At 38.6% G+C, this 26,577-nt stretch overlaps 1 protein-coding gene across 5 annotated transcripts in view; it reads right to left on the reverse strand.

Moving 5' to 3' along the window:
* Window positions 1-6,011: 6,011 nt before the first annotated feature.
* Window positions 6,012-26,577, reverse strand: part of foxj3 (forkhead box J3) — a 95,513-nt gene continuing 74,947 nt past the window's right edge. For 4 of the 5 annotated variants that reach the window (XM_053227328.1, XM_034314127.2, XM_026932569.3 and 1 more), the window contains 7 exons: window positions 24,749-24,877; window positions 22,182-22,356; window positions 16,816-17,223; window positions 15,823-15,924; window positions 13,167-13,358; window positions 10,633-10,734; window positions 6,012-10,459 (listed from right to left, as the gene is read on the reverse strand). In XM_053227328.1, coding sequence (XP_053083303.1) covers window positions 10,347-10,459; window positions 10,633-10,734; window positions 13,167-13,358; window positions 15,823-15,924; window positions 16,816-17,223; window positions 22,182-22,356; window positions 24,749-24,877 — 1,221 coding nt within the window. In that variant the 3' untranslated portion in view covers window positions 6,012-10,346. Of the gene's footprint in view, window positions 10,460-10,632; window positions 10,735-10,762; window positions 12,633-13,166; window positions 13,359-15,822; window positions 15,925-16,815; window positions 17,224-22,181; window positions 22,357-24,748; window positions 24,878-26,577 lie in introns of those variants that run through there. The other variant, XM_053227329.1, reaches the window with a different exon arrangement.

Raw genomic sequence — 26,577 nt, forward strand, 5'->3', positions numbered from 1 at the left:
AAAATCGTCATATATGGTAAACAACTTCCCTTTAGAAAGTACAATAGCCTGCTCATGGTGCTGCTTGTTTCAGATGACATAGAACATGGCAAAGGGTCTAAGAAGATAAACATCACTGACAATGAAGTAAAGATACTGTCACATGAAGTTGAGCAAAACAAAAATGGTTTATTCAGTTTATTCGAATAGTTCATCTAATAAATAAATAAATAAACACGATTTAAAATCTATATGAGCCCAATCTTCAAACAAGACCCAATCGATCTTTAAATGTTTCTTTTATGCGATTTTACTTTACATTCCATCATCTGTCTGCATTTTGTGAGCACCAAAATCAGTAATTACTATTACACTTTTCTACCGCTAGGGATTCTTGCACATTCTCACACATAAGCAAAACTTGATAAATCCAATTCGGTGCATAGAAACGTGCATACGCACGGTTTACACACAAAATTATGCATACACACAGCTGATAAATGAGCCCCCTGGTTGCATAAGTGTGCACACCCTTTAACTAATACTTTGCTAAAGCACCTTTTGCTTGTAATACAGCACTTATTCTTTTTAGATAAGAGTCTACTAACAATTGATTTGGCAATTTTATTCCACTCCAAAAATGCTCCAGATCTATCGAATACTGAGGGGATCTCCTGTGCACAGCCCTCGTCAAGTCATCCCACAGGTTTTTGATAGGATTTAAACCTGGGCTCTGACTGGACCACTCCAAAATGTTAATCTTCTTCTTCTGAAGCCATTCCTTTGTTGACTTGGATTTGTGATTTGGGTCATTATGGTGCTGGAAGGTGAAATTTTTTTCAGTTGTCTAACAGACGGCTGCAGTTTTTGTGTTAAAATAGGTATTTGGAGATATCCATGATTTCCTCTATCTTGACTAAACCCCCAGTCCCAGCTGAAGACAAGCAGCCCCATACACTGAAAAAAGGGTAATTGAATTACTTAATTCAAATGCATACATTGGTTCCATGTGATTGAATTGTGTTACATTAACACAATTTATTTTCATACATCCAACATATGATCATATATTTTCAAAGCCCTGAATAAAATTTAACCTGAGCCGAAGTCAAACCCCAGATCACTGGCATTCAGCAACATCCACATTACCGCCACATTATTCTACAACACACATTCTAACTAATTTAATTCTATAGTTATAGTTCCCATCAGTGCCAACGGTTGCTTTCAAGGGGCTTCCATCCATTTCGTTGATTTTGGAGGGATGTCCTGTTCTTAGTAATGTCACTGTGGTGCCCCATTTTTTCCACTTGCTGATAATGGCTTTCATGGTGTTCCATGGTACATCTTTGGAAATTTTTTTGTATCCCTCTCCTGATCAGTACCTTTACCTCAGTAAGATTCCACACATGCTTTGTAAGCTCTTTGCGGATCATGGCTTTAGTAGTCAGATGAAACCAAGAAGATGTCAAAAAAAATTCTACAGAAACAGCTGATTTCTATTTGTGGTTAATCAGAAAGGTGTATGAAAACTTTTTTTTTTTTTTTGAACATGAGCTCAAATGTGACTGGTAAATTTCCAGGTACTATTGTAAAGTTTTTTTTTCTTTTTCTTTATTTTCTGCTTGTTTTAAACTTGAATTTTGTTGGTTGATATATCACATTAAAGGTGGAAAAAGATCTAACATGGGTTATCATTGATGTGTTGGGGTTGCCAACACAGGTGGAGGAGTTTAAGTATCTTGGGAACTTATTCATGAGTGATAGAAAAAGCAAGAGTTAGACTGACAAAACGGATTGGGTCAGCGGCAGCAGTGTTATAGTTGCTGTACTGTTCTATGGTGGTGAAGCTCAGTTTGTGAACAAAGCTCTTTGTTTACCCATCAGTCTACATCCCTATCCTCACTTATGGTCATGAGCTGTGGAAAGTGACTGAAAGAATAATGTTGCAAGTACAAATGCGGTGGAAATGAGGACTCTCCACAAGGTTCCCAGGATTACTCTCTGTCATAGTTTGAGGAGCTCAACAAGGGAGAACTGCTGAGTAGAGCTGCTGCCCCTCTGAATTGAAAGGAGCCAGCTGAGATGGTTTGGGCACCTTATAAGGATGCCCCCTGGTCAGCTTCCAGTAGAGATTTATCAGGCACATCCCACTGGACAGACTGAACCCCAGGGCACATCCAGTTCCCAGGAGAGATTATATCTCACATTGGGCTTGGGAATTTTCCAGGAGGAGCTGGAATCTGTGGCTCACCTGGGCTGACCTTATCGTCCTGTTGCCACCATGACCTCTACCAGCAAAATGTAAGGAAAACGAATGAATAAATGAATGAATGATTCAAAGAAAAAAAAACTGCATTAAATAAGAGCAAATTTTACATTTGAAAAAAAATTATGTTAAAACTAAAAGGTGTAGAGAACAAACTATACAGAATACTGTATGTTTAAGCTCAAATGCCAGTGCATTTTTGCTCATTTTTGTTAAACAGTGCCAATAATTTGGGGGGTCAGTGATACTGTTGTGGTATTTTATAATTGTCGGTAGAAAAAAAGACTTCTAGCAGTGGGATAATTTTATAAAAGCATTCATGGAATTTTATTTTTTCTGACATTTCAGTAGGACTTCAAATGTTTCTGCAACAGAAACATTCTACAGGGCCAGTTTCTTTGGCAAAATGGTAGTTAAAATAATTGTCTCTTCAGCTAGACTTTTCTCTGATTTTCAGTGATATGTATTCTTTGTGCTTTTTTGCAATTATATCAGCCACAAAATCTGAGCACGTTCCTTCAGGACCACATCCTCCAAAGTGGTAACAATCACTGGGCCAGAGAATACTAGTATTAACTGAAGAAACTTAAGATGAAGCTTCTGATGCAGGTTTCTTAATTTCAAAATCTACATGAACAGCCTCAACAGGTTGTACCTGAGGTGCAGCTGCAGACATCCCTAAGGCAGCTTTGACAGGAAGTTGAAGACTTCTCTGAGAATGAGTCTCAACAGTGAAAACTGTGACAGGTTTCTCTGTGGAAAGTGCAGTGGCTGTTTCTGAAGCCATTTACTCTGAGACAAATTCTGAAGTGGAAAATCAAGCTGGTTCATCTTGGGCCACAATCACAGGCAGGACTTATAATTTCTGGGGATTCTGTAGACTTCTGTGGATTCTGTGGACTTCTGTCACTATGTTCTTTTTAGTCCCACTGTCATATGATCTATGCAGAATGTCTAAAATCATGTAGATTGGAAATTCTAGCGATAAAAATAGAGCACATGTTCATCAACACAAGAAGAACAATAAAAGATGTTATATATCAGTATGATATCATAAGTGGAATTCCTGTAAAGAGGACATAAATATTCCTTCACTCTTCACTCTTTTTGGTGGTATTGGTGCTATTCCATAATGTGTTAAGTCCATCATAATGCCATCAGTCCATGTCTGATGTAATACAACTATGTTATGGATAATCTGATTTCAGCCAATAGAAGGGCCTCATTTTAAGCAGAACATGAAATGTTTTGCTATGGTGATTTTAATAAAAGCGTATGTCAAATAAAAATAAAGCAAAAACTTTACAAATATTGAAGGTAAATCTTAGTCAACAAAAATCCCCCTATCCACCCATCAAAAGAATGGGAAATTCTGATTGTATAACATTACGTACCATTGTATAAATTACTTACCATTCTCTAACTTTCGGAAGTTATAGTATCTTTTCTGAAAATTCCTGATACCATTAGCTCATTCTTTCATCTCCAGTAGCCACTTTATTCTGGTCTGGGTTGCAGGGCATCTAGAGCCTATCCTGGGAACACTGGGCACAAGGAGTATAAACACCCTGTACACACACATTCACACACTCATGCACATCTAGGGGAAATTTGGCATCGCCAGACCACCTACCTGCATGTTTTTGGAAGGTGGGAGTGAACACGGGAGAACTTGGAGGAAACCCACATGGACATGATTAGAATACGCAAAACTCCACACAGACTGTAACCCAAGCTCAGGATCAAACCCAGCACCCTTAAGCTGTGAGGCAGCAGCACTCTCCGCTGTGCCACCACGCCACCCACTATGGAAACAGTCATCTACAAATAAACTTGAACTAACTGGACTACACAGTGCAAGTTCTTATTACTCTTACTCAGGCATTTTTCAGGCATACCACACATACCAAGAGCATTGTGATTTGTATTTACTTAGCATTTATTATATGTTTATATTTACATATAAATTTATACCTATTTCTAAAATTGAGAATACATTAATTTCACATACTACTTAAGTTTCAGAAAATTTGAGAACCATTAACTTGCTCTGTGTTTAAAGAATACAGAATGTTAACATCTTGAATCTAAAACAATACTTTGCACTTAAGCGCAGTGAAAACACTGAAAGATATTAATGTTCCTTCATCAATCCAGCTTTACATTTAACGTGTAGCTAATAGTATAAAGATTTATATGTATGTGGTGCTACATCAAAGTGCTGGCTATTACTTTATATTTAATAACAGAAGAAACTGCTTACAGCCACAGAAAGCCCAAACTTTGTCATGGAGCAGTAGGTGAAGGTCAAGGTGACTAAAATCTTCCCTACCAGATGGAGTTCCATTGAAGATGCAGCACAGAATGCTTCTTTTTTCCCCCCAAAGAGTGGCTCTTGTTCTACTTTCTCCCTCTACCTCTCCCACAAAGGGCTCGGGAAGTGGTGTTGAATTCTGCAGAGGGATACATTTTTGAGTGGAGCAGAGGGTTGCTATTTAACAGCCACATGGCACATACTCAACAGAAGCTCATGAAGAGTTAATGACACTAAAAATAACTGATGTCTCTGAGACTGGCTGTATATCTCACAAAGGGTGGGTGATACAGCAAAAAATATATGATGATATTTTTACATCACACAATATGTATCACAATATACATTCACTGGGCACTTTATTAGGAACACCTGTACACCTACTCATTCATGCAAATATCTAATCAGCCAATCGTGTCGCAGCAGTGGAGTGCGTAAAATCATGCAGATATGGGCCAGCAGCTTTGGGGAATGTTCACATCAACCATCAGAATAGGGAAAAATTGTGATGTCAGTGATTGTGACTGGCATGATTGTTGGTGCCAGACGGGCTAGTTTGAGTATTTCTATAACTGATGATCTCCTGGGATTTTCACACACAATCTGTCTCTAGAGTTTACTCAGAATGGTGCAATAAAGAAAAAACATCCAGTGAGTGGTAGTTCTGCAGACGGAAACGCCTTATTGATGAGAGAGCTCAACGGAGAACAGGCAGACTGATTCGAGCTGACAGAAAGGCTACAGTAATACAGTTAACCACTCTGTTCATGAAATTGTTTTCATGAACATAACATTGAGTTCATTGTTCTTCAGTAGCCTTCCCAGTCACTGGATCTGAATCCAATAGAACATCTTTGGGATGTTGTAGAACGGGTGCTCTGTGAGTGTATATAGGTTTGTTAAGAAACTATCAGCAAGTGTTTCATTTAAAAAAATGTTGTTGGTTTTTTTTTTTAAAATGCTTAAGTCTACAAACATAAATTTCTTAAATGAAGAAAGAAACAAATTGTGTAAAATGTTTAACTTTTATAGAATTTTAAAAGGTTAAGTATAAAGTATCATGTTTCCAACCATTTTGTAATTGTTATTTAAAACACAAGTGATCACCATATCCACAATAAATAAAACAAAATGTTCTGGCATTATCTATCACAATATCAACATTATATTGTCATCTTGCTCAGCCCAATTGCTCACCCATGATGGACTGTTAGCCAGAACATATCGATGTGTATGATTTTGATGAACAGGACATCTACAAAAGTGATGGCTCATGCAAGAGAAGTTGTTCCTGGGAGTTCATTTGAATGGTGTTTGAATGAGAATATGTTCAGAAAAAGCTTTTATACATGGTACACACTGAATTGACTTTTTAAGTGGGATCAATATGTGCATGAGAGAAATCAGTAATACTTGTAGCAAGATTGAAAAACCCTCACAAGCAAACGATTCCACAGTGAAGTTAACATATTTTATTTCTTTAAATTCCATTCATGCATATCTGGGGGGCAGGGGGGTTGTACTGACAATCCTAATGACACTTTACATGGAGTTATGTTACAGCACTAAACCGATACAAGGAGTAGCTGTGTCATTTTGTTGGACAGCAAAAGTAATAATCCGTGCAATAACAAAGGGAAAAAAGAAAAATACAAGAAATGACGGACAAAGCAAACAGAAAACAAAGATTAAAATACATAAACATTAACACAATGTTCAACCATAGTACAGGTAAAAGGTAGTGTCACACAAAAAGCCAACGCACATATATACAATATAGATATATACATATTGTATCACCCTTGGATTGGACAATAACAAAATACTCTGTATGCTTCTCACTTTTCTTTTGCAGGTGAACCCAAAACCTTGCTTCAACACATCCCCCGCCCCTCCCCCCAGAGAAAAAAGGACAATTGAAAAGACATATATTTACAACAAGCACAACACCACACCAACAATTAATAACATAGGCTTCAAATACCATATGTTGTTGGCAGTTTTCTCCCTTATGTGTAACTAGGCTTCTCATTCAGTCCCCTTTTATAATAATCTCTCTGGCAGGTGCATTTCCACTTGTTTACTAAAATGAGAATTTTTCTTTACACAACTTTCACACAACACTCGCACAAAGGGAGCAACTACTTTTTTTTATTTTTTTTTATTTTATTTTTTTTAAGTACTACTACATTTGTTGTATTCATACACTCTGTTAGCTCAGTCCTCAGACTTTCTTTTAACTTCGACTATGAAGAACACCTATCACTTGCTGCCTTTAAAATGTAGCTATAAGCCTTTGCCATAGTCTATGATTTTCATGTACAGGGTCACAGTACCTATAGCATATATCCAAAAAGTCTGTTTTTGGGCAGCATATCAGGACAAATACCCAAACGTGGTGCCAAATGAAAATGTTTTGAGGGCAAAGGTCTATACGAGATGTCCACTCACAGCATCTTCTAACATGTACAACAGCTGCAGTTGTGCTTCCAAAATCTGCTTATTTTCAAAGTGCACAAATGACCAGTAAGCAGTTAAAAGCACTTTCTGGGCTTCAGAAAATGGATAATGGGAGGGGTAACACTCAGTTACAAAACATATTACCTAACTTAAAAAAGGCAAGATGAGCTGAGACAAGAAAAATGATAATCAAACATGGACAGTGGATGCTGGTCTATAAAACACTGGAGAGGAAAAATGTACAGTGTGGTCACTGACTCATACAACAAACTATAGAGACAAAATACAATGTTTTGAATGCATGGTTCTGGATGACTATTATTAAAGATCATTTTAAAAATTGTACGCAATATTGTTTTACAAAATATCATCAACAATAAAGTGACATTAACTAGAGTGAACTTGGTGTTAACCTCTTTCACACTGAAACCCAGATACACTGCCAGTACACTTTTACTGGCAATGTTCAGGATTTACAGCTTTCAGACAGTATTTTTCCAGGATGTACATGTTCATTGATATGAAAATCCTGTTACACAGAATATTACAAATCTATGGATTTAATGGAATTTACACATCAAAATCTTGAGCTTGCTTATCGCCGGCTACTTCTTTCTACTAATGCCACATTCTCGGAATCTGCTGGTGATTCACTTATAAGTAACGCATGCTGGACTGTACCATCACTCATTTGACAAACCACCAGTCATTTCTGAATTGCTCAAGTTTCCAATTTTTTCTATTCTTTTTCTTTGACCAGCTTTTCTCTCTGTTGCTGCTTCACTGTGTTAATGTTTTACTTAAAATAATACATGTCTGTTCATATATTAAGCTATCTTAATAATTCCCCAGAAAATACTTGGTCATGTCCAAGTATAACTACTTCCTGCCTAATTGGCATAATATTCCCACATAAAAGTGCATGAGTCAAATGGGCTTCAGTATGCAATCAAATACATATGGAGGTCTTTAAAGAAGAGCACGTGTTGTGACAGTGTGTGGTCTCTACTGTGGCATCTTCAGGTGCATAACCAGCCTCGTGCAAACATAAAAGCACAGAAGCAGGCTAATGGCTCTGAAAATATTGCAGCTCAGAGTGGTACTGGGCATCATGAAGGGAGTTTGTTTGTAAAATTTTAGTGGATGAAGAGTATTTGTGGAACTCAAATCCCATTTCATTTATATAGACACATTCATGTACATATAAAAGACAGGGTTTCCTAAGTCATTCCAACATTAAAACCAAATGTAATTGGGCATAAAATGAACAATAATCTGTAGATTCTGTAATACTGAAATACAAAACATGATTGTCTATAGATCATACTCATGATAACTTGTCAAAATATCAAATACTAATGTGTAATCATACACTCATTAATAGTAAGATTAATTTAATAAAGAAAAAATAAGCGGTTAGCTTGGGCAGGGTCAAATTCAGAGAGCAGAGGTGTTAGAGCCTGGAGAAGGAGACTCAAATGGCTAGGTGACACACCAACCCCACTGATCCACTCCATCACTACCAACATCAATGACTTCTAACATATCTGTGATGCTTCTTCTACAAATCACTGTTTTCATGGCTGCTCAGTAGACGCTGATTTAAGCAAAGTGCTTGGTGTTCTGAAGTTTATACTGACAACCCAAATGTGCATCTAGATCTATTTTACTCTAATCTAAAATTTTTCCCACCTTTGCCCATCAACTTTGTGCTCATTGATAGAAATGACTGTGATCATAATCTATAGCCCTAATTAACAATATTGCACAATTAACCTGCTAAATTGCTCACGGCAAAACTGGAATATCTGGAATATAAATAATAGTTTGGCTGGGGTGTAGTCCTTGGTATTTTTGCTTTTACCACTGTGTTTACCTATGGAGTGAGTGAATATTCATCAGTGACTTTTAAGTCAGGGTCACGAATGGCTTCCTCATGTATGAAAATAAAAGTCCCTTTTTAAATTTTTTTTAAACAGTTCTGCAATGTCCTCTCTCTAGATTATACCCTATCTCCCAACATTCTTGATCCAAAACCAATTACCAGTACTCTCTCTGCACAAGTCTTTGTTGGAGCAGCAAAACAGCAAGTAGGTAAATGTCCAAGGGTATAAAACCTAGAAGACAAGCATGCTTCATTAAGCAAATGTCATGACATTATTTCCATCCCTTTGTTTTGCTGAGCTACGCAGCTCAGTCCTCTCTGCTTTATCTGCTGCCATTTTTTCTAAGAGCAACTAGTTCTCCTAAACAATACATGAAATCTGGAGTAGGCCTTAAACAAGACCAGTCAGAGCTGCACAGTCTCAACATGAAATGGCAAGAATTCAACAAAGAAAACCAACTGTACATGCAGATATGAAACTGATGGTGAAATAGAAATGAACAGGAGATTAATAAAAAGTGAGGTCTGAATCAATGTCAGTTCCAGATGCACCATTTCACACTGTTAAGAAATATCAGTGATAGGAGTATGATACATCGCAGACAGCAAAGATACACAAGTACAAATACTGCAGGTAATGGAGTTAACTTTACATACATCTTATGAGCCACATCGTTCATTAAAAAGACAAAGGATAATCATTCGCTAGATCTGATTTGGATGCTTGACGATGTTTGTACAAGTTACAGTAAAGGCTCAGGTGAAACGTGGAGCACCGGAGTTCATAGAGACCTAGAGAAACTGCGCCGCTGTGCAGACAGAGTGAGCTGAGAACTTTTCCTGTCTGAAAAGTGGCCTGCATTTTCAGAGGGGATATCGCATCACAAATGAGAGCCGCAAGGCAGCTTAGGCCTGCACCAGGAGATGAGAGGGGGAGAACAAGCCAAACCTATCACACAAAATAATAATAAAAAAAATAAAAATAAAAAAATCCCACACAAACGATAAAGGGCAGGGTAGAGCTTGGCCTAATAGCTGACTTGCAGAAAGGGAGTTAGGAGACTGAATAGAGTTTCTGGTGCCACAGAGAAAGGTATGGAAAAAGGGGTTTTACATTTAACATGAAGTTGAGCTTTGTCCTTTGGACAAGTACAAAATCAATCACTTAAACATTTTCTAGTAAACGTGATTGTCTTCAAAGTAACTTTTGTTTGTTTTTGTTTTCATTTCCTAAAACACCAGGACAACAAGAGTCTCTTTCAGCTCATATTAACGACACCTGCACTTTTTGAAGCGCCCTGTTCCAAACTGCTTCCCGCCTTGGGGCATGCAGATATCTTGGGACTAGCCCTCTCTCTCTCGCACACATACACACTCTTTTCTTCTTCCAAGCGACTCTCTTATTTTGCCTGCACCACCTTTCTCATATAGGGACGGGGCTAGACAATGGAGTCCCAGTCAAAGTCGTCCTGGATGTCGTCAGCAGGCATGCGGCGCATCGGGAAGTTTCCAGTAGGCATCATGTGCTGCTGGTTCATCTGTGGATGATGACCTAGAGAGTACACACATCCTCATGAGCCTTGCGATACACAACATGCAACCTACATCAGCTAATATCATATGCATGGCATTGGTTTACACCAGCACAAAATGTATCCTAGAATTATTAATTGTACTAAGAATATTAAAAGTAAATGTTTGGAGCGGCAATGGAGAGCCACTAACCTGCCATGGTGTTGCCTGTGCTGTTCATGGGGGGCATGTGGGGATAACCCGGAGGACCCATCATGGAGGTCATGCTCTGTCTTGAGTCCATGTACATATTTCCTGAAAAATAGTAATATATAGATTTCAATTATAATCTATTATTTTTTCAATTCATTATCTGGATTATTTTAAACATATATTAATTTAGCTAAATATATATATATTTAAAAACATTTTTACAACATTTTAATAAACTAATACTACTACAGAACTCTTAAATAAACATAAATAAATAAATAACAGATCACTAACCGCAAAACAATATTACTGACATTTATCAGACAGACTGTCACAGAGAATATTATCAAGTGTTTGTCACACTTTTTTGCAACTAGATGTCTTACCAGACAAATTCAAAATCAAGTCAAAATAAATAAACAAATCAAAATATTACTCACATGAAAACACAAGCTATGACATGAGGCCATCAATGTAGCGTAATGTAAAGCATTTCCATAGTTTACAGGTTTCTGTTTTCACTGTTGTAAAGTGTACTGCCATCAAATTTCAAGCACTACATCATGCTAAATAATACAGTCCAACATACCGATAACGAAATTCACTGCCAAATATTTTTAATTATGGAATTTTAACAATGTAGGGGAAATGGTTCTGTTTATATAGGAAGCACTGAAAATACAAGGTACATACCAGCAATATAGGTGCTTCACTGTAAATTTAACTAATCAGTCTCAAAAAAGCTTTTTTTAAAAGTTAAAATTTTCATTCTCATTAAATCAGTCTCACAGAATACCCCCTTTTTAAGTTTAGAATTTTAATAAAAAATTAAAATGACTAACCTTAAGTCAAAATTATTAAAACCTCAATTTTAGTTGAGAAGAATAATAATCAATGACTTGGTTTCTGAAGGCTTTGTTCTGAATAGTCTGGCCTCTTGGAGTATCAAAGCAATAACCACATCAAGTCAATAAGATGTTCAATAATATTGCATTTACTGAAATAGGAAAGAATAAACACCAATTAACTATTAACTATGAACCTAACTGTGGGGCAAACAAAAAAGGGTTGGGGGTGTGAGAGAGAGAGAAGAAAAGGAACATGTGCGTGTGCGTGAGGGAAAGAGAGTCCACGCGTCTGTGTGTGTGGATGCACACACTGCACGAGAGCTTGCGTGTCCGTGTGTGCATTCGCACTGAGCTTCTAAAAAATTAATTACCACAAACCATGTGAGATACGTGGCCACATCTCCTGGTATGTGAAACAAGGAGAACAGTAAGGAATTGACATATAGCAGGGATTTTAAAAGACTTGTATGAGGCAGATGGCAAGTGATAGAAACTATAAAAATATTTCCAATGACAGAATAAGTTCCAAAGCGCAGTAACATTAACGGAAATAATGCTAAGGAGTTTGGATCTTATTTTTCTTTGACATAAACGTAGAGCACTGACTGAGTGACTATATTAGTAAGAACAGAGTGAGACTGCATGAAAAGATGAGAGAGAAGAAAAGAGATTTGAAGAAAAGAGATTTGCAGCAGTGAGTGCGATTCCCTTTGTTTAAAAGAATGCTGATTTTAACAAACAGTTTGGAGCTTCAAATTACTCAACACAGTAAAACTATGAAAGAAATAATAGTGAACAGTATCTTTTCCTGCCAAGATGTACAGTCTTACTTGGAGTTGATTTAGTTCATCAAGAAGAGCGCAAGCAGAATGCGGCTTGAGCCTCTGTAACATCTGTGTGAATGAGCACCGATGCGTTGAAGAAGTTACGTGTTCTGTGCTGATGAATGGCGATGCAGCATGTTTTAGTTTTGTCTTCACATGCAGTTTGGGATTCATTCAAGGATTCAAGGATTCACTTCCTCAGTCAGCTTCATCAGGTAGCACTGGTTGATTTTATGCCATTGGGAGAAGTGATTACGATTCATTACGATCTCAGGTGAGAGAAAAGTAGGCCTCCTCTTTTTCAGTCAGATCAGGCATGGTGATCAGCCTAAGAGAGATAGAGAGCTTCTCTCTTTTATGGTCCATCATGGTTGCCCGGTGGACCCAGAGAGACCGAACAAAGGCTAGGCTAAGTCTATATCCTTATCACAATACTAATGTGTAAGTGATGTGTTATGCTTAATAGACTGTCTAATGTGGTTGCCTTGGTCAACATTTATACATTTTACCTTATAGTAGTGGACTATTCACATTCTGAAAAGTTCCTCTTTTCACTTAACGCACTGGTTCCACCGGTGTGTCTATAAACAAACACACTGAGAATTGTAACCCTACGTTCGTGAAATCATGAATAAAGGAATAAAGAGCATGTTAATCTGACTGTGTCCATGATCTTGTTGGGATTTAAGAGAAATAGTGTAAAGGAGATGATGTACCCATAGTTTTAGAAACCTGAAGATTTTTTTGCGCATACTCTATTTCCTGGGGTTTATCCAAATGCACATTTTCACTCTGGAATCTACACAAAGTTTTATAAATGAGGCCTGTGGTCTTAGATGAAAATCACTGAGTCAATGAATACCTGTATTGATGTGCTGGCTGGGCTTGGCGGGATGCATGGTGCCATGGCACACGGGTGGCTGCACTGCCCCTTGTGGCTGAATGACTCCTGTACGGGCAAAGAACTGGTTGATGGAGGAACAGAGGTCCACAATCTGAGTCGGCTCCAGAGACCAGTTATTCAGCTCAGCCTGCCTCATGCTCTCTCTCAATCCTACAGGGCCAATACAAAAGCAAATCATCAACACATGCTTCACTGATTGCCAAACAATTTTAATTAAGCTCTGTAGTACAGCAACTACCAAAACTCATTCCTCCATTTTTATTTTCATTCTACCATGAAAACAACTTGCAGTATCATGTGTACAAGGCTATGACGATGTTGAAGGTGCCTTTAATCTTTATTAAAAATAATTAATTTCATAAGTGACCTTTTCATGTGATATCTAATTAAACTCTTTGCAATTTTACAGCATAACTGGATAAACCCAATGACCCACAGAGCACAACACAGTGGAGTAATTAAATTTTTGAAAGGTGTATCATTTTTATAGAAGAGCTCCTTCAAACCAACTTTCAGCTGGCCATAGTGAGTATCAGCCTTTATGACGCATTTATTACAATCCTATCCTAATTATACATACACAGGTTGTTTTGCTAATTTTAATCTGTATGCAGACAACTGAATAATTTCAATCACCAAAACAAAAATTACTGATCAACAGCATATGATAATACTGAATGGAAGAATTACAGCAGCTTAAAGCCATAAGTGCTCTGCTGCTGCTGTCTCATCAGAGTTATAATTTACAGAAGTAATTTACAGAGTTATAATTTACAGAAGTAATTTACAGAGTTATAATTTACAGCAGAGCACTTATGGCTCCAGGCTACTGATTTTGATCTTTGATTTTAAAATTTCAGCACTACCAGGCTACCACTGCTAGTCTACTCTGTTCCAGGGGTGTCATGATGACTGACCCTGTGTATATGATGACTGTACTGTGTTGTGTATATGTATAAATGGCATTTAAGACTGTATTTCTTTGTCTTTCTCTGTATTTCTGAATCAACATGTCACTGACAAGCCAAATGCTATCCAACCAAAAATAAGAAGCAACAGATTACTGATATAAAACAAGCACTGAGCATGAACAATTACAGACTGAACAGAGCAGAGGTACATGTCAAAAAAACAGAAAAGAAAAACAATCAACAGCAGCTGTTGAGAAAGCAAGGTGGCTAGTCCTTAACACTGCCTTCTGTATGCTAACATTTGACTAGCACTGTATGATAACATTTGGCTTTACAGTACCTTATAGATTCAGAGATGGAGAGCTGTTCTTCATCTAATGCACTCAGACTCTCAAAAGGACACACTGATCCTGAGCATCAAAACCTACCAATGCTGAATATATGCCCCAGTCAATCATTGCTATGATCCTGAGCTCTAAAATGAACAAAGTTTTTCACAGAGCCTGCCACAAGAAGTAAATATTCTATAATAGAAAATGTTACATCCTCATTATACCCCCAAAAATCCTAAACAAAATTACCACAAATAACACAAATAAGTTACCTGGAATATATGGCTTACAAAATGTACAAAATCAAATTCCACTGTCAAAATTCCACTGTCAAAACACTGTCTTGACCTACATGCATCTTTTTTCTGAAATTGCCTCCTCAATCATGGATAAAGGGAATCATTATAGTCATCCCTAAGGAAAGGGAAGGCAGATAAGCATCTTCCTTATTATTATTATTATTATTATTATTATGATTATTATTCTTATTATTGCTTTTTGTAACAAATTAAGTATTGTACAGTAAGGACAGCAACAGTATTGTAAGTGTAAGGAATTACAAAAAATTATATGTACATCAGCTTACTGTAATTATATGCTGCTGTAAACAAATGACATGCACCAAAGTGGGCAGGAATACTAATATTCTAAGCCTGACTACACATCTTACCATATTAACTTGTGTGTTTTATTTTTACATTCAGTTAATGTTATGTACAGTCAGGTCCATAAGTGACAAACAAGCAACAACTGCAGGCAACTGCAGTAAAGGCCTGGCAAAGCATCTCAAGGGAGTAAACTCTATATTTGGTGATGTCCATGGGTTCCAGACTTTAGGAAGTCACTGACTGCAAAGGATTTGCATCCAAGTATTAAAAATAATCCTTATATTTATATTTATGTTAGTTTGTCCAATTACTTTTGAGCCTGTGAAAATGAAAGGACTAAAAAAATGGCTGTAATTCCTAAGAGGTTAATGCAATATTTTTGATGAACCCCTTGAATTAAAGCTGAAAGTCTACACTTCAATCACGTCTTGACTGTATCATTTCAAATCCATTGTGGTGTACAGAGGCAAACGTACAAAAACTGTGATACTGTCCAAACACTTATGGACCTGACTATATTTACATTTCAGAAATCCTACAAAGTGACTGCAATTAGAGCTTTCAGATTGGACAATGGAACAGGAATTTGGGGTCATGTTTGAACCTTTAAGCTTTTTGCCCACAATGGTTCTGAGCCATTCTGAGAACACAGACTAAATTTAAAACATGATGAGCAAAGCAGCATGCCAAAGCAACTATATGCTTACCACTCACTGTTCTTTTGTTATAGGTATATAATAAAATTGGGGCTTAATAACAGCACCTTGAAAGGGTGAGAGGTCCACATCTGCCCAGTTGTAGCTGCTGGCAATGCGACAACTTTCCTTCAGTGCATCCAGGTTGGGATACCAGTCACTGGGCAGACCTGCAGAGAAAAGCAGAAAGCAGTTATGAGGCTTTTCTGCATTACAAGTTGACTTATGTCCATGTTTATCCTGCGTCATTTTTAAAGTCTATTGCTGACTTATGACTTCAGAGAAATTAACTTAAACCTCCATGACACTGAAAACCCAGGACATTATGTACTTTTACCAGGAATCGTTTGCCTTTGTGTCATTCAATCCTATTTTACCAAAATGCACACTTTCACTTGTTAATTGGTAGTTCATAAATTAATCATCTGACAAAGAAACTAATGTGAGGATAAAGTGCAAACAGCTCTTAGTATCCAACATCACCCCAGTCAGATATTTTTCATTATAAATTCTTACTTTTTCCTCCTGTTGTCTCTTGACTGTATTAATGTTTCAAATCAGCTGCCTCATAAGCAGTTTTCCTGTCTATAGTCTACCTCCTTCTTAAACAACCAATAAGTTCCTGTGTAAAAGTGCATGTGTGGAAAGTGTATTGGTGTCTTTAGAGGAAACAACTGCATGTTCTTTAATCTCACCAACAGGGGGAGCCAGGCCTCTGCTCCAGGGACCTACACACACTGAGTCACCAGTTTATTAATTACTAGACTGGAGTCAGTTGTGCAGTATATGTTTTGTTTTCATTAAAGCAAAAAGCATAAATCTGAGGCTAATTTACTGACTTCAGCACCAAAGCCGCCATACATTTTTAAATCTAAAACAAGTGACATTAAAAGATAGTAAATAAATTAGTTTGCTAATGGTGTTAGGAAGAGAAAAGAAATAGAGAGCAGGAGAAACTGAGCCAGAGATGGTTACTGTGGGAGTATTGGTGAGAGAAAGAAAGCAAGTAGGTGCAAGAGAATGAAGCAGACAGAAGTAAGAGCAGGGAATTGTAGTCTTACCAGTACTGCAGGGCATCTGTTGCTGGGCTGGATGGGGCTGGTGAGAGAGATTCTGATGCTGTTGGGGCTGCTGTGAGTGCTGGGAGTGTTGAGTGTGTTGGGAGTGCTGGGTGTGTTGAGAATGAGCCTGGTGTTGGGTGTGTGCTGAGTGGGGGTGCTGGCCATGTTGGGCGTGGGTGTGTGGCCCATGCTGAGAGAGGTGCTGCGTGTGGGGAGAGCTGTGGGCAGAGTGAGACGGGTGCGACAGGGGCACCTGTGCACCGCTGTTGGGGATGCTGTTGGGGTGCGAGTTGGTGATGCTGTTCTGACTGGTGTGTGGGTGGGTGCTGATGGCACTGCTCGGGGAGTGCTGGTAGGAGCAAGAGGTGTGGCTCTGCTGGGAAGACTCCGATGGCATCCCCATCAGACCTGCAGCAAGGCATGACAACCATGCACTTAACATGTGTTCACCAGAGCTTAAAAACAGGCAATGTAATACATACTCTTTAGTTTCTTGTAGAAGGCATAAGAAAGTTTTTCATCCGATCCCGTTATCATTTATCATAGTTGTGTCTGTTTTCAGTATATGGGTCACATGAATTCAAGTTGTCTGTGACCATTTAGCCAGCCTGACCTAAAACCAGCATGGCCGCCCATGGTGCAGGACATGCTAACTTTGTGGTAAGCAATTATATATTAATCTTACTTTTCTTCAGTTAAAAAAAAAATCTAAAATTAATTGTGAACATTGTCGTAAGATGCTGAAGAACAAAAAAGAGTCATATGTTGTTCATGCTGTTATTTAGCACATTTGAAGTGTGCGTATCCCCTGAGATACGTTGCCAGATTGAGGGAAGAAAAAGGGTTAATCCACAATATTCACAATCTATGTTTAATTACTGAGTAAATGTTAATATTCAGAGGTTAAACTGATTTTAGTATATTCAGTTGAATACATATTAGCATTTATCTATATATTTTCCTGCAGGGCTTCACATCTAGCTCATTTTATGGTAGAACAAATGAGAATAGAGGATTGAAAATAAAGATTATAGAGCAGTTATAGAGCAGATCTCAGCAAGCTCTTCAGATTCTGTGACAAGTGCTGTAGATAATGTAGTCATTGTCAACCTGCCAGGAAAGGTAGACAAAGAGAGTGAGGGTGACAGGTCTACTGAGGAGGAAGAAGATGAAGATGAGACAGTTCAGCAGTGTGAAAGAATCAAGGAATTTAGGTGCCTTATTTTTAGGACACTTACACATGTCATACATGCAACCGTAAAGCTAAGTCAGTTTTGTTAGATACACACCCACACATAGAGCTTGATAACAGCATATGAAAGACCTCTGTCTGAAGCAAATCCAGTTTACACTGAGGGGCAGTTGAGGAGTACACGAAATAAAGGAATTGCTATAAAATTTGTTATTAGTTTATGGAATTGTTAGTGTATGAACTATAATACATATTGATTTTTTTTTTTTTTTTTGCAGCTGGAGGAATAAAAGGTTTGAGTACCAGTCAGCAGCCAATGAAAATGCATTCAGCAAATCTGATCAACTTTCATCTCCTTGCAGTTACTTCTTCAGGTTTTTTGATGAAGAGCTTTTCCACATTATTGCTGAGCAAACTAATCTATACACTTGCCAACTAACTGGAGCTACCATCAACATAAACTCATATGAACTGTGGTCATTTATTGGGATGGAGCTCATCATGGGTATTGTGAAAATGCTATCAATCGATAATTATTGGGCAGAGGGTACGTGTTACCCAGAAATTGGTGAGGTGATGCCCATAAAGAGGTTCAAATGCCTCTCTAGATTTATACATTTTCAGAACAATGCCACATCAGACCCAGATCAGGATCGGCTCTGCAAAGTCTGACTAGTGGTAAAGCATATCAGAAAAAACTGTCAGGAACTTGAAAGCGAGAATCAGTTCTCAACTGATAAGATGATGGTGCCTTAGAAGGGCGCTAAGGCTGGTTCTCTGTGGCAGTATCTGCCTAGCAAACACTTCATTAGGGGTTTAAGATCTTTGCACGTGCGGGTTTGTCTGGCAGAGTCTACGATTTCCTGGTCTACACAGGTAAAAGCACATTCGGCAATGAACAAGGGCCTGTCAAAGAGCTTGGACTTGGAGCCGGTGTTGTTGAACTCTGCAAGACCATCAAGAACCCAAAGGAATGTGTTGTCTACAAATTTTTCACCTCACCACCTCTTATTGTGCACCTGAGTGAAATGCTTGGCCTGCACAGTTTGGGCACCTCTCGCAAGAACAGGCTGAAGGGATGCTCCCTGGAAGATGACCATACTCTCATTAGACAAGGAAGGGGCAGCTTTTATTACAGAGTGTATAATGAGGAAAAAGTGGCAATTGTAAAATGGGTTGACAACAAAGCCGTCACACTAGCCAGCTCCTGTGCGGCTGTAAGAGGTCAAGCATTTCTCTAAAGGAGAGAGAGGAGACGAGGTGGGGCCCCCTGTCCGAACATTGCTATACAGTACAATGTCCACACGTGAGGAATTGTCCTGGCCAACATGATAGTGGCCTTGGACCTTACACCTGCAAAATCACATCGGTGGTACATGAGCTTGTTTTGGCAGATGGCTGATATAGCCATAAACAATGGATGGCTCCTGTATCGCAGAGATGCAATAAGTCTGGGTGAGCAAAAGCCAAAGAAGCTGAAGACATTCAGGCTGGAAATTGCAGATGCACTCATTCGTGGTGAAAAAAAGACAGGAAGGCCCTCGAAGGGAAGGGAGGATGATAGAACCACCAAATGCCTCCAGCGACCAACAACACTGAGACCTGTGGATGACACTTGGTATGACAAAGTCAACCACTTTCCAGTGTTCTCTGACAGTGGTAGATGTAGGTTGTGCTCAGATGGACAGAGAAGCATCTCATATCTGACATGTGGAGTTCGTCTGTGCATTGTCACTGGGAAAAACTCACGAAACTGTTTTCAAAGCATCCATGAAAAATGAAACAGAAGTCCCTGTTCACTGTTTTTGTTGAATTAAAAAATGTCTGTTTGTGTGTTTATTACTGAAAAACTATCTGTTTATTCATTACATCCACTGTTAAACCGCTGGTTCTTAATTATAAATGCAAGAAAAATAGACGTTTATTGTTATTTGTAACAGTCATTGATAAATGGTTGTTCTTCACTTGGATGAACTCTGTTGTGTACACTACTTGAAATGCATGAACAAATATGTATGACGTTTTAAAATAAGAGGGGAAATGAGAAACTCATAATATTTTCATCAAATAAAAGACAGAAATTTTGATGACTTTGACTTTTTGTACCTCAATAGGGAAACGTTTCCTGGGAGATACTCATAAAATCCAACATATATCAAATATATCAAAAATTCCTTGGGATATGCTTTACTTAAGTCCAAATGATATAAAAAGTGACATGAAATGATTTTTTGCTAATCATTTTCTACTCTTGCCTGTTTAAGGGTTAAAGGAATATTCTAACGTCAACTTTATTATTCAACAGAAGTGGATGGGTGAGAACCATAGGTTAGACACTTTTTACACACTCTAAACACTTTTCCATGTAGTGCAAAAAAGAGGAAAAGCTTTACTTGAAACACACTTCTAATGTAGGTTTAAGGATGGGTGCTGAATTCCGTTAATAAATGTTTAAAATATGCAACAATAAACTGCAACACTTAACAATTTATCAGACACGAGAGAAGGTCTTGTATGTTCCCAAGTCATTTCATCCATTTCTTAAACACCAGAGCAACACAGAAAAACATAGTTAAGCTTGCTTATAGTTTGTCCTTTTAACAACTAGAATTAGACGTTCACAACCACATTTTTGTGGTAACATAACCACAAATTCCCCCTTCTGAAAAAAAGACAAATAGATTTAATTTACAAATACTACTGACTAAAGAATTAATGAAATGGGTTCTACTAAAATGTGTCTTGCATAAACACTGTGTGCCTAACAGTTGCCCTTAGATTTGTAGAGTAAACATGTTATCAGGTTACCATTTTTTTCCTCTCAGTACAGTGAAACATGATGAAATTATTCCCTGTGGTAACCATACATGCTACATATGATTTAAATAAAGATTGGGTTAAAAAAAACTCTGGAGTATTTATTTAAAAGGAACTCATCTGTAGAGCAGAACCGTATTGTCTCACAAAACTAAGCTAATCTCCTGCCTCATATGAGCAGTATGAATAATTCCCTGTCTCTTTGTATAAGACATCTAAGGCAAACTTCCTGCTGACTTCTAGGCAAAACCTACATGTATCTGTACAGCTTAAGCGTCAGTACAGCAGATGAATACTGCCTCATAAAACCAAGCCCACATTCAGCCCCATATGAGCAGTGTGAATAATTCCCTGTCTCTGTGCAAACTGGGAGGCAGTGACTCAGCTCATTCGCAGCCCCTGGCCTCTGCTCCATCTCGTCAGGCTTCTCTTTGACACTGCAATTGTGCTCGATTCCAGAGAGGCGTTAATGGCGCGCCAGTGCCTGCACACCCAGCAGCACTGAGGGGAGCATGTGCCCGCCTGCCTGCCTTTAAGAGGCCCCTGTCCATCACAGCGCTGGCACACTAAACCTATTTCAGTGAAGTGCTTTTAAAGCAGGCTCCAGGGCTGGCGCCTCCACAATCGCCAGAGAACACTCATCAGCCGGGTGACAGAGGTGCATCTCTTATCGTCAGAGAAAGCCTATTGTCCAAGCGAGGGAGAGTACAGAAAGCAATTAGCCAGCATCCCCTTTGAATAATAATGCAAGCTCATTACCTATTACCAAAGCCAGTGAATTAGCTCATGTCTCTGGCATCAGGGCGTGAAATCCTCTCACCAGCTTATTTGCGTGTTTTAATTGCCCGAGCTTGTCTGACTAACAGATTTAGCTTTTATGCATGCAAAAAAGTAACAACTTTGAACTAATAAAACATAGATGATTGTCTAAAGGAGAGGCACCCTCTGAATCTATTAACATGGAACACATTTGATTTTTGAGGTAAGTAGGTTGTGAGGGAGGCCTGGATGACTTGCTGAGTGATTTTGAACCTAATGCAACCAGATTACAAACAAAAGGTTTTAACTTCTAAAAGGTTGTTAGGCTTGGATAGAGGCCTTAATGCCAAAACTGCATTGTGCTCCTGTCATTATAAGCTGCCATTTGTAGGAGAAAATTATTCCAATGTTAAATGTAAACATAAATTCTGAAGACGGAGTTTAAGCTTTGGCCACGCATAACTAAAAAGACAGACAACAGTAGATAATGAGTGTGAGTAAATGACTAATTATAGCAAACTCGGCATGTATTAGTACATAATGTCTGCTTTTAGATTGGTCATAGTCCTCAGTAAAAGTTCTCATGTTGCTCACTCACCCTGTTGGCTGAAAGACTGCTCAAATACAGACTTGTAAAGGCTGCGGAACGAGGCACTGAGATCTTCGAAGTCAGAGAAGAGGAGCTGCTTGTCTCGCTCAGGGATGCTGTACTGGGGTTGGGGGGCCTGCTGCAGGCTCATAGACTGGGACACTGGCTCTGGGTGACTTGTCACCTGGAAGAAGAACAAATGAACTAAATCAGCAGTGATATTAACACACAGTTGACTCAAAAAAAAAAAAAAAAAAAAATCAGAGAGCTGGAGCTTGGAGACAACAGTAATGACTTTGAGCACACTTCACTGTCACAGTCTTCAAGAACAGACTGCTCACTATAGCCAAGGACAAGAAGAAGTAGGATGGAGATGTACTGGCCTTCTCACAAACTAAAACAAGGCTTATTACTAATAGAAAATCAGAAAAGAGCTGAACATTTTCCTGGAAAAATATCTGATATGCTTCTTAATTCTTACTAATCCTGTATTCAATAGCTTAGGACAAGTTGTTTTAACACAACTGTCAGCGAATCAAGACACAGGTGATCTGCATCCTATTTAAAAATTAAGATCAATGCCAGGGCTTAGAGCAAACAAACTATCGGGGGAGGAAAAAAAAAAAAAAAAAAAAGGAAAAAGAAAAAGAAAAAAAAAAAAAAAAAAAAAAAAGAGAGAGAATATGTCAAGCTGCTATGCATCTGAACTGGTACTAGCAAGGTCAACATAAACGTTATCATAATCTGTTTAGATAATGTCAGAGAAAACAGTGGAGACAGAGAGAGGGATACAAAGTTTCCGTATATACTATATCAAGGCATCATGATAATGAAACCTTCTGTTAATATGGAGTTTCACAGTGGCCATAGCCAGGAATTAATTTCAAGAGGGATAAGATAAATAAAAAACACAGCCTAATCTGTACAATTTTATGTGCAATAAGTCTGACACATGCATGCATTTTGGGTGGATGCCAGACAGTAGTAGAAGTATGATTTACCATCAACCAATCTTGTCACATTAATAACATTAACAGGAGCAGGAAATAAAATACTTTTGACAGTTTCCCTGAAAATGATTCAAATAACATGATTATATGGAAATTATATCTTACTTTATAAAACCAGAGCTACCAGAAAAATACATCTTTGTTTGGTTAACCCTGCTTCTCACCATAGCGGCTGGTAGCTGTAGTGACCCGATCCATGTCCCCTGCCTGACTGTGCAGGGAACGCGGATCAGGTAGCGATGACACTGCCCAATCTGTACCACTTATGAGTTAAAGGTTTAGGGCTCGGTTCAATCCACAGTGCATGCGCAAAAACATCACACTATGAAACCTGAATGCCTGCGGTAATAATGTAAAAATGCAAACTCTGCAATACAAATTTATCATAATATAAAAGGCACAATGTTAAATCTGCCTTGAAAAATGTGTTTAACATTAAATGATTTAAGCGAATTTTTGGTATGGATTTTAAACCTGAAACCTCCCCTGAAGCTATTTTATATATTAAAATATGCAGAGTTATGCAACACTAATTCAACAGCTAGAATGTTCAAGTAGAATCAGTCCATGTAGCCACATGCTCTTCACTATTTGATGACAGCTGTCTATCCTGTCTGCACCGTAACAGCCCCTTAAAATGTCTAAACTTGCTAGCATTGCCTTGCCATTTCTGCTAATTAAAACTGATTAAAAGTAGGCAGTGTAGGCCACTGGCCAGCGAGTCTGGTGCAAATAAATTGGTGTAGCTTTACATGCCATGACTATGAAGCACAGCCAAACAGAATATATGTAAATATATGCAACAAAACATGTAAAACCACACTCTACATGAAAAAGTTTTTTGCTATGTACTCAAACAAATGAAGGAAAGATTTTGTTAAAATGCTTTTCCCAAACCTCTATACAGCAAACAGACACTTGTTAGATTCATGCAAAACAGACACTTGTAAGTGGGTTACATTCTATCAGACACTTGATTTAGAATCAGCCAACATTCAGTGAATACACAGCAATGGAGAGAGAAAGCAAGACTTGAAAAAGTGTTAAAGAATGGGAAAGCAAGACAGGGAGAGTGAGGGAGAGAGGGAATGAGCAGTGTTTGGTGTGCTGTATTCAATTCAGCAGCGCCTGTAATGGATCAATACTGAGAGCCTGACGTGAGGAGCACAGGGGCTTCGAGAGGGCTGCAACAAAGGAGGGGGTGTTTCTGGTGGGAGGACTTCAGAGGCAGCGTTTCTCTTTAGCTGGGTTCCAGCAGTATACAGGCTTCCTTTCATTCCCTTAACCCCCAACTTATGGTGCCTCCACGCATGGGCTTCAGCGCTCACATCCATGTTGTGTGTATTCTGGGAACTCTGTGGAGGGGATCTACTGACTGACTAAAGAAATCTGCCCTCCCCTGCTCCTGCTTGACTACAATTTATTTATTTATTTATTTTGGGTAGGCTGTTGATATATTCTGATATATCATTGCTAGAAGACTGTAATAATTCTCCTCTAAGTATGTGTGCAGGAGGAACAGGAGGTTAGTGGTGTAGTGGTTAAGGGAATACAGCCTAGTCTTACCGGGGTGTAGCTGTGCACACTGCCCACACTGTTCAGATTGACTGAGGCCAGGCTCTGGTCAGACAGGCTGTTGTTAAGGCTGCTTCTAGGGCTATCGCTTCCGTCTTGGTCTGGGTTGTATAACGCCACCTGAAAAAGAAAAACACATAATAATAATAATAATAATAATAATAATAACGAGAGATGCCACCTGGCAACAACCAGGAATGTAGCATAGATTCCAAGGGCAGAGTGTAACAAAAGAAGCAAACAAACAGAAACTAGTGGTTTCTGAGGTCCATAGCATGTAATCCCCTTGGCTTGTTCCAACACTCTAGCCTGTTACATCAGAACCATGTAGCCCCATGGTGGGTCTCATTTTCAAGGCTTATGACCAGGTGGGGAGACTGTCATCCTGGACAGTGAAGTAAAGGTCTCTTTCAGTAAAAGGCACAGCACTATCTGTGTCAGAAGCATCAGCTTGGCCAGTATAAATTGGTCTGGGGCAGCTCACAAAAAATCCTTGGCGCTACAGAGAATCAAACCTTTACAAAACTATAAAAGTATAAATACAGTATATGGGGTTCTTTACATACTTCCGCACTTCAGATGGTAATCCCTATTATCATTTGAAAAGCTTTATTCCAAATATGCGTTTGCTGGGGGAAAAGGGAGAGTAAATAAGGCATGGGAGAAATGAAATGTAAATGAACATAATGAGATCCTGAGAGAATAACTCTACATTAAGCTTCTTGTGTTAGAAAAGGATGAATAGAATTGCAATAATACTGCTGCATCTCATGGCAGACCCAGTCTGATGCTAAAACCACTCAGCAAAGCTCAGACATCTTTACAGCAAACAAAACAAAAACTGGGCACTGTGTACTACACAGGTCTACTCTTTTTGGGTCACTGGCAGTGCGTCAAAATAGCAAAATCAGTTTGCAACCACTGTAACCAGCTTGAGCACAGCTGTTTTCTGTCAGGTTTCTTTCAGCATCAGGGATATGGCAACAGCCAGGCTTTTAAGCTTTCTGGCTCGATCAGAACGAGAGAGAGAGAGAGAGAGAGAGAGAAAAAAACCAACAAGGAGAAAAAGAAAAAAAATCACTTCATAGTCTCTTACAGAGAATTCATTCAGCCAGAATGAATGTCTCCCAATCCTATTATTCACCTCGCTTCAAAAGAAAAACATAATAGATCCAGTCTGCATCATATGGAGGGGGAGGATTTAATGGCCTTATTTGCATACTACAACCTTCTTCTAAATGTGTGTGGGCCAGGCTCCAGCGTTCATTAAAACGACTAACCCACAGAGCCTGAGGAGCAGGGGATACAGACATGCTGAAACAGTCTTAATTACAATTAAATCCAGCATATCACACAAATATAAACGTTATATGTAATTAAGTCATAAAGTAAGCTTTTAGCCAGAAGCCTCCACCACAGGCAATTTTTACTCTTTTGTTATAAAGCGTCAGTTTTCAAAAAGCTCCTTATACTGCGGTTTGCTAAAGACCCCAAAGCAGACGCATATACTGCAACAGAACATGGCAGGCACTCAGTCGGAAAAGCAGAATGAGCTGAAGAGGGGGGTGTTGTCCACTACAAATATGGAGTGTTTGCCAGGGGAAAGGGAGTGTTAGGCCTATATTTAACCATGAATTAAAGTCAAAACCCAGTGGTATCTTTTACATGGAAGACTAATCTGCAGCATGAGACACACATTACGAAAGCTAAGAGAAATCCACCCAGGTGCTTTAAACAATGGTGCACACCAGAGAGAAGATTCCCTCTGTCTGGGCTTTAAATAGAGTGGTGAAAGAAGAGTGTGCAGAGACAGCAGATTT

Source organism: Pangasianodon hypophthalmus, chromosome 20 (assembly GCF_027358585.1).
Source record: "Pangasianodon hypophthalmus isolate fPanHyp1 chromosome 20, fPanHyp1.pri, whole genome shotgun sequence".
Lineage (NCBI taxonomy): Eukaryota > Metazoa > Chordata > Actinopteri > Siluriformes > Pangasiidae > Pangasianodon > Pangasianodon hypophthalmus.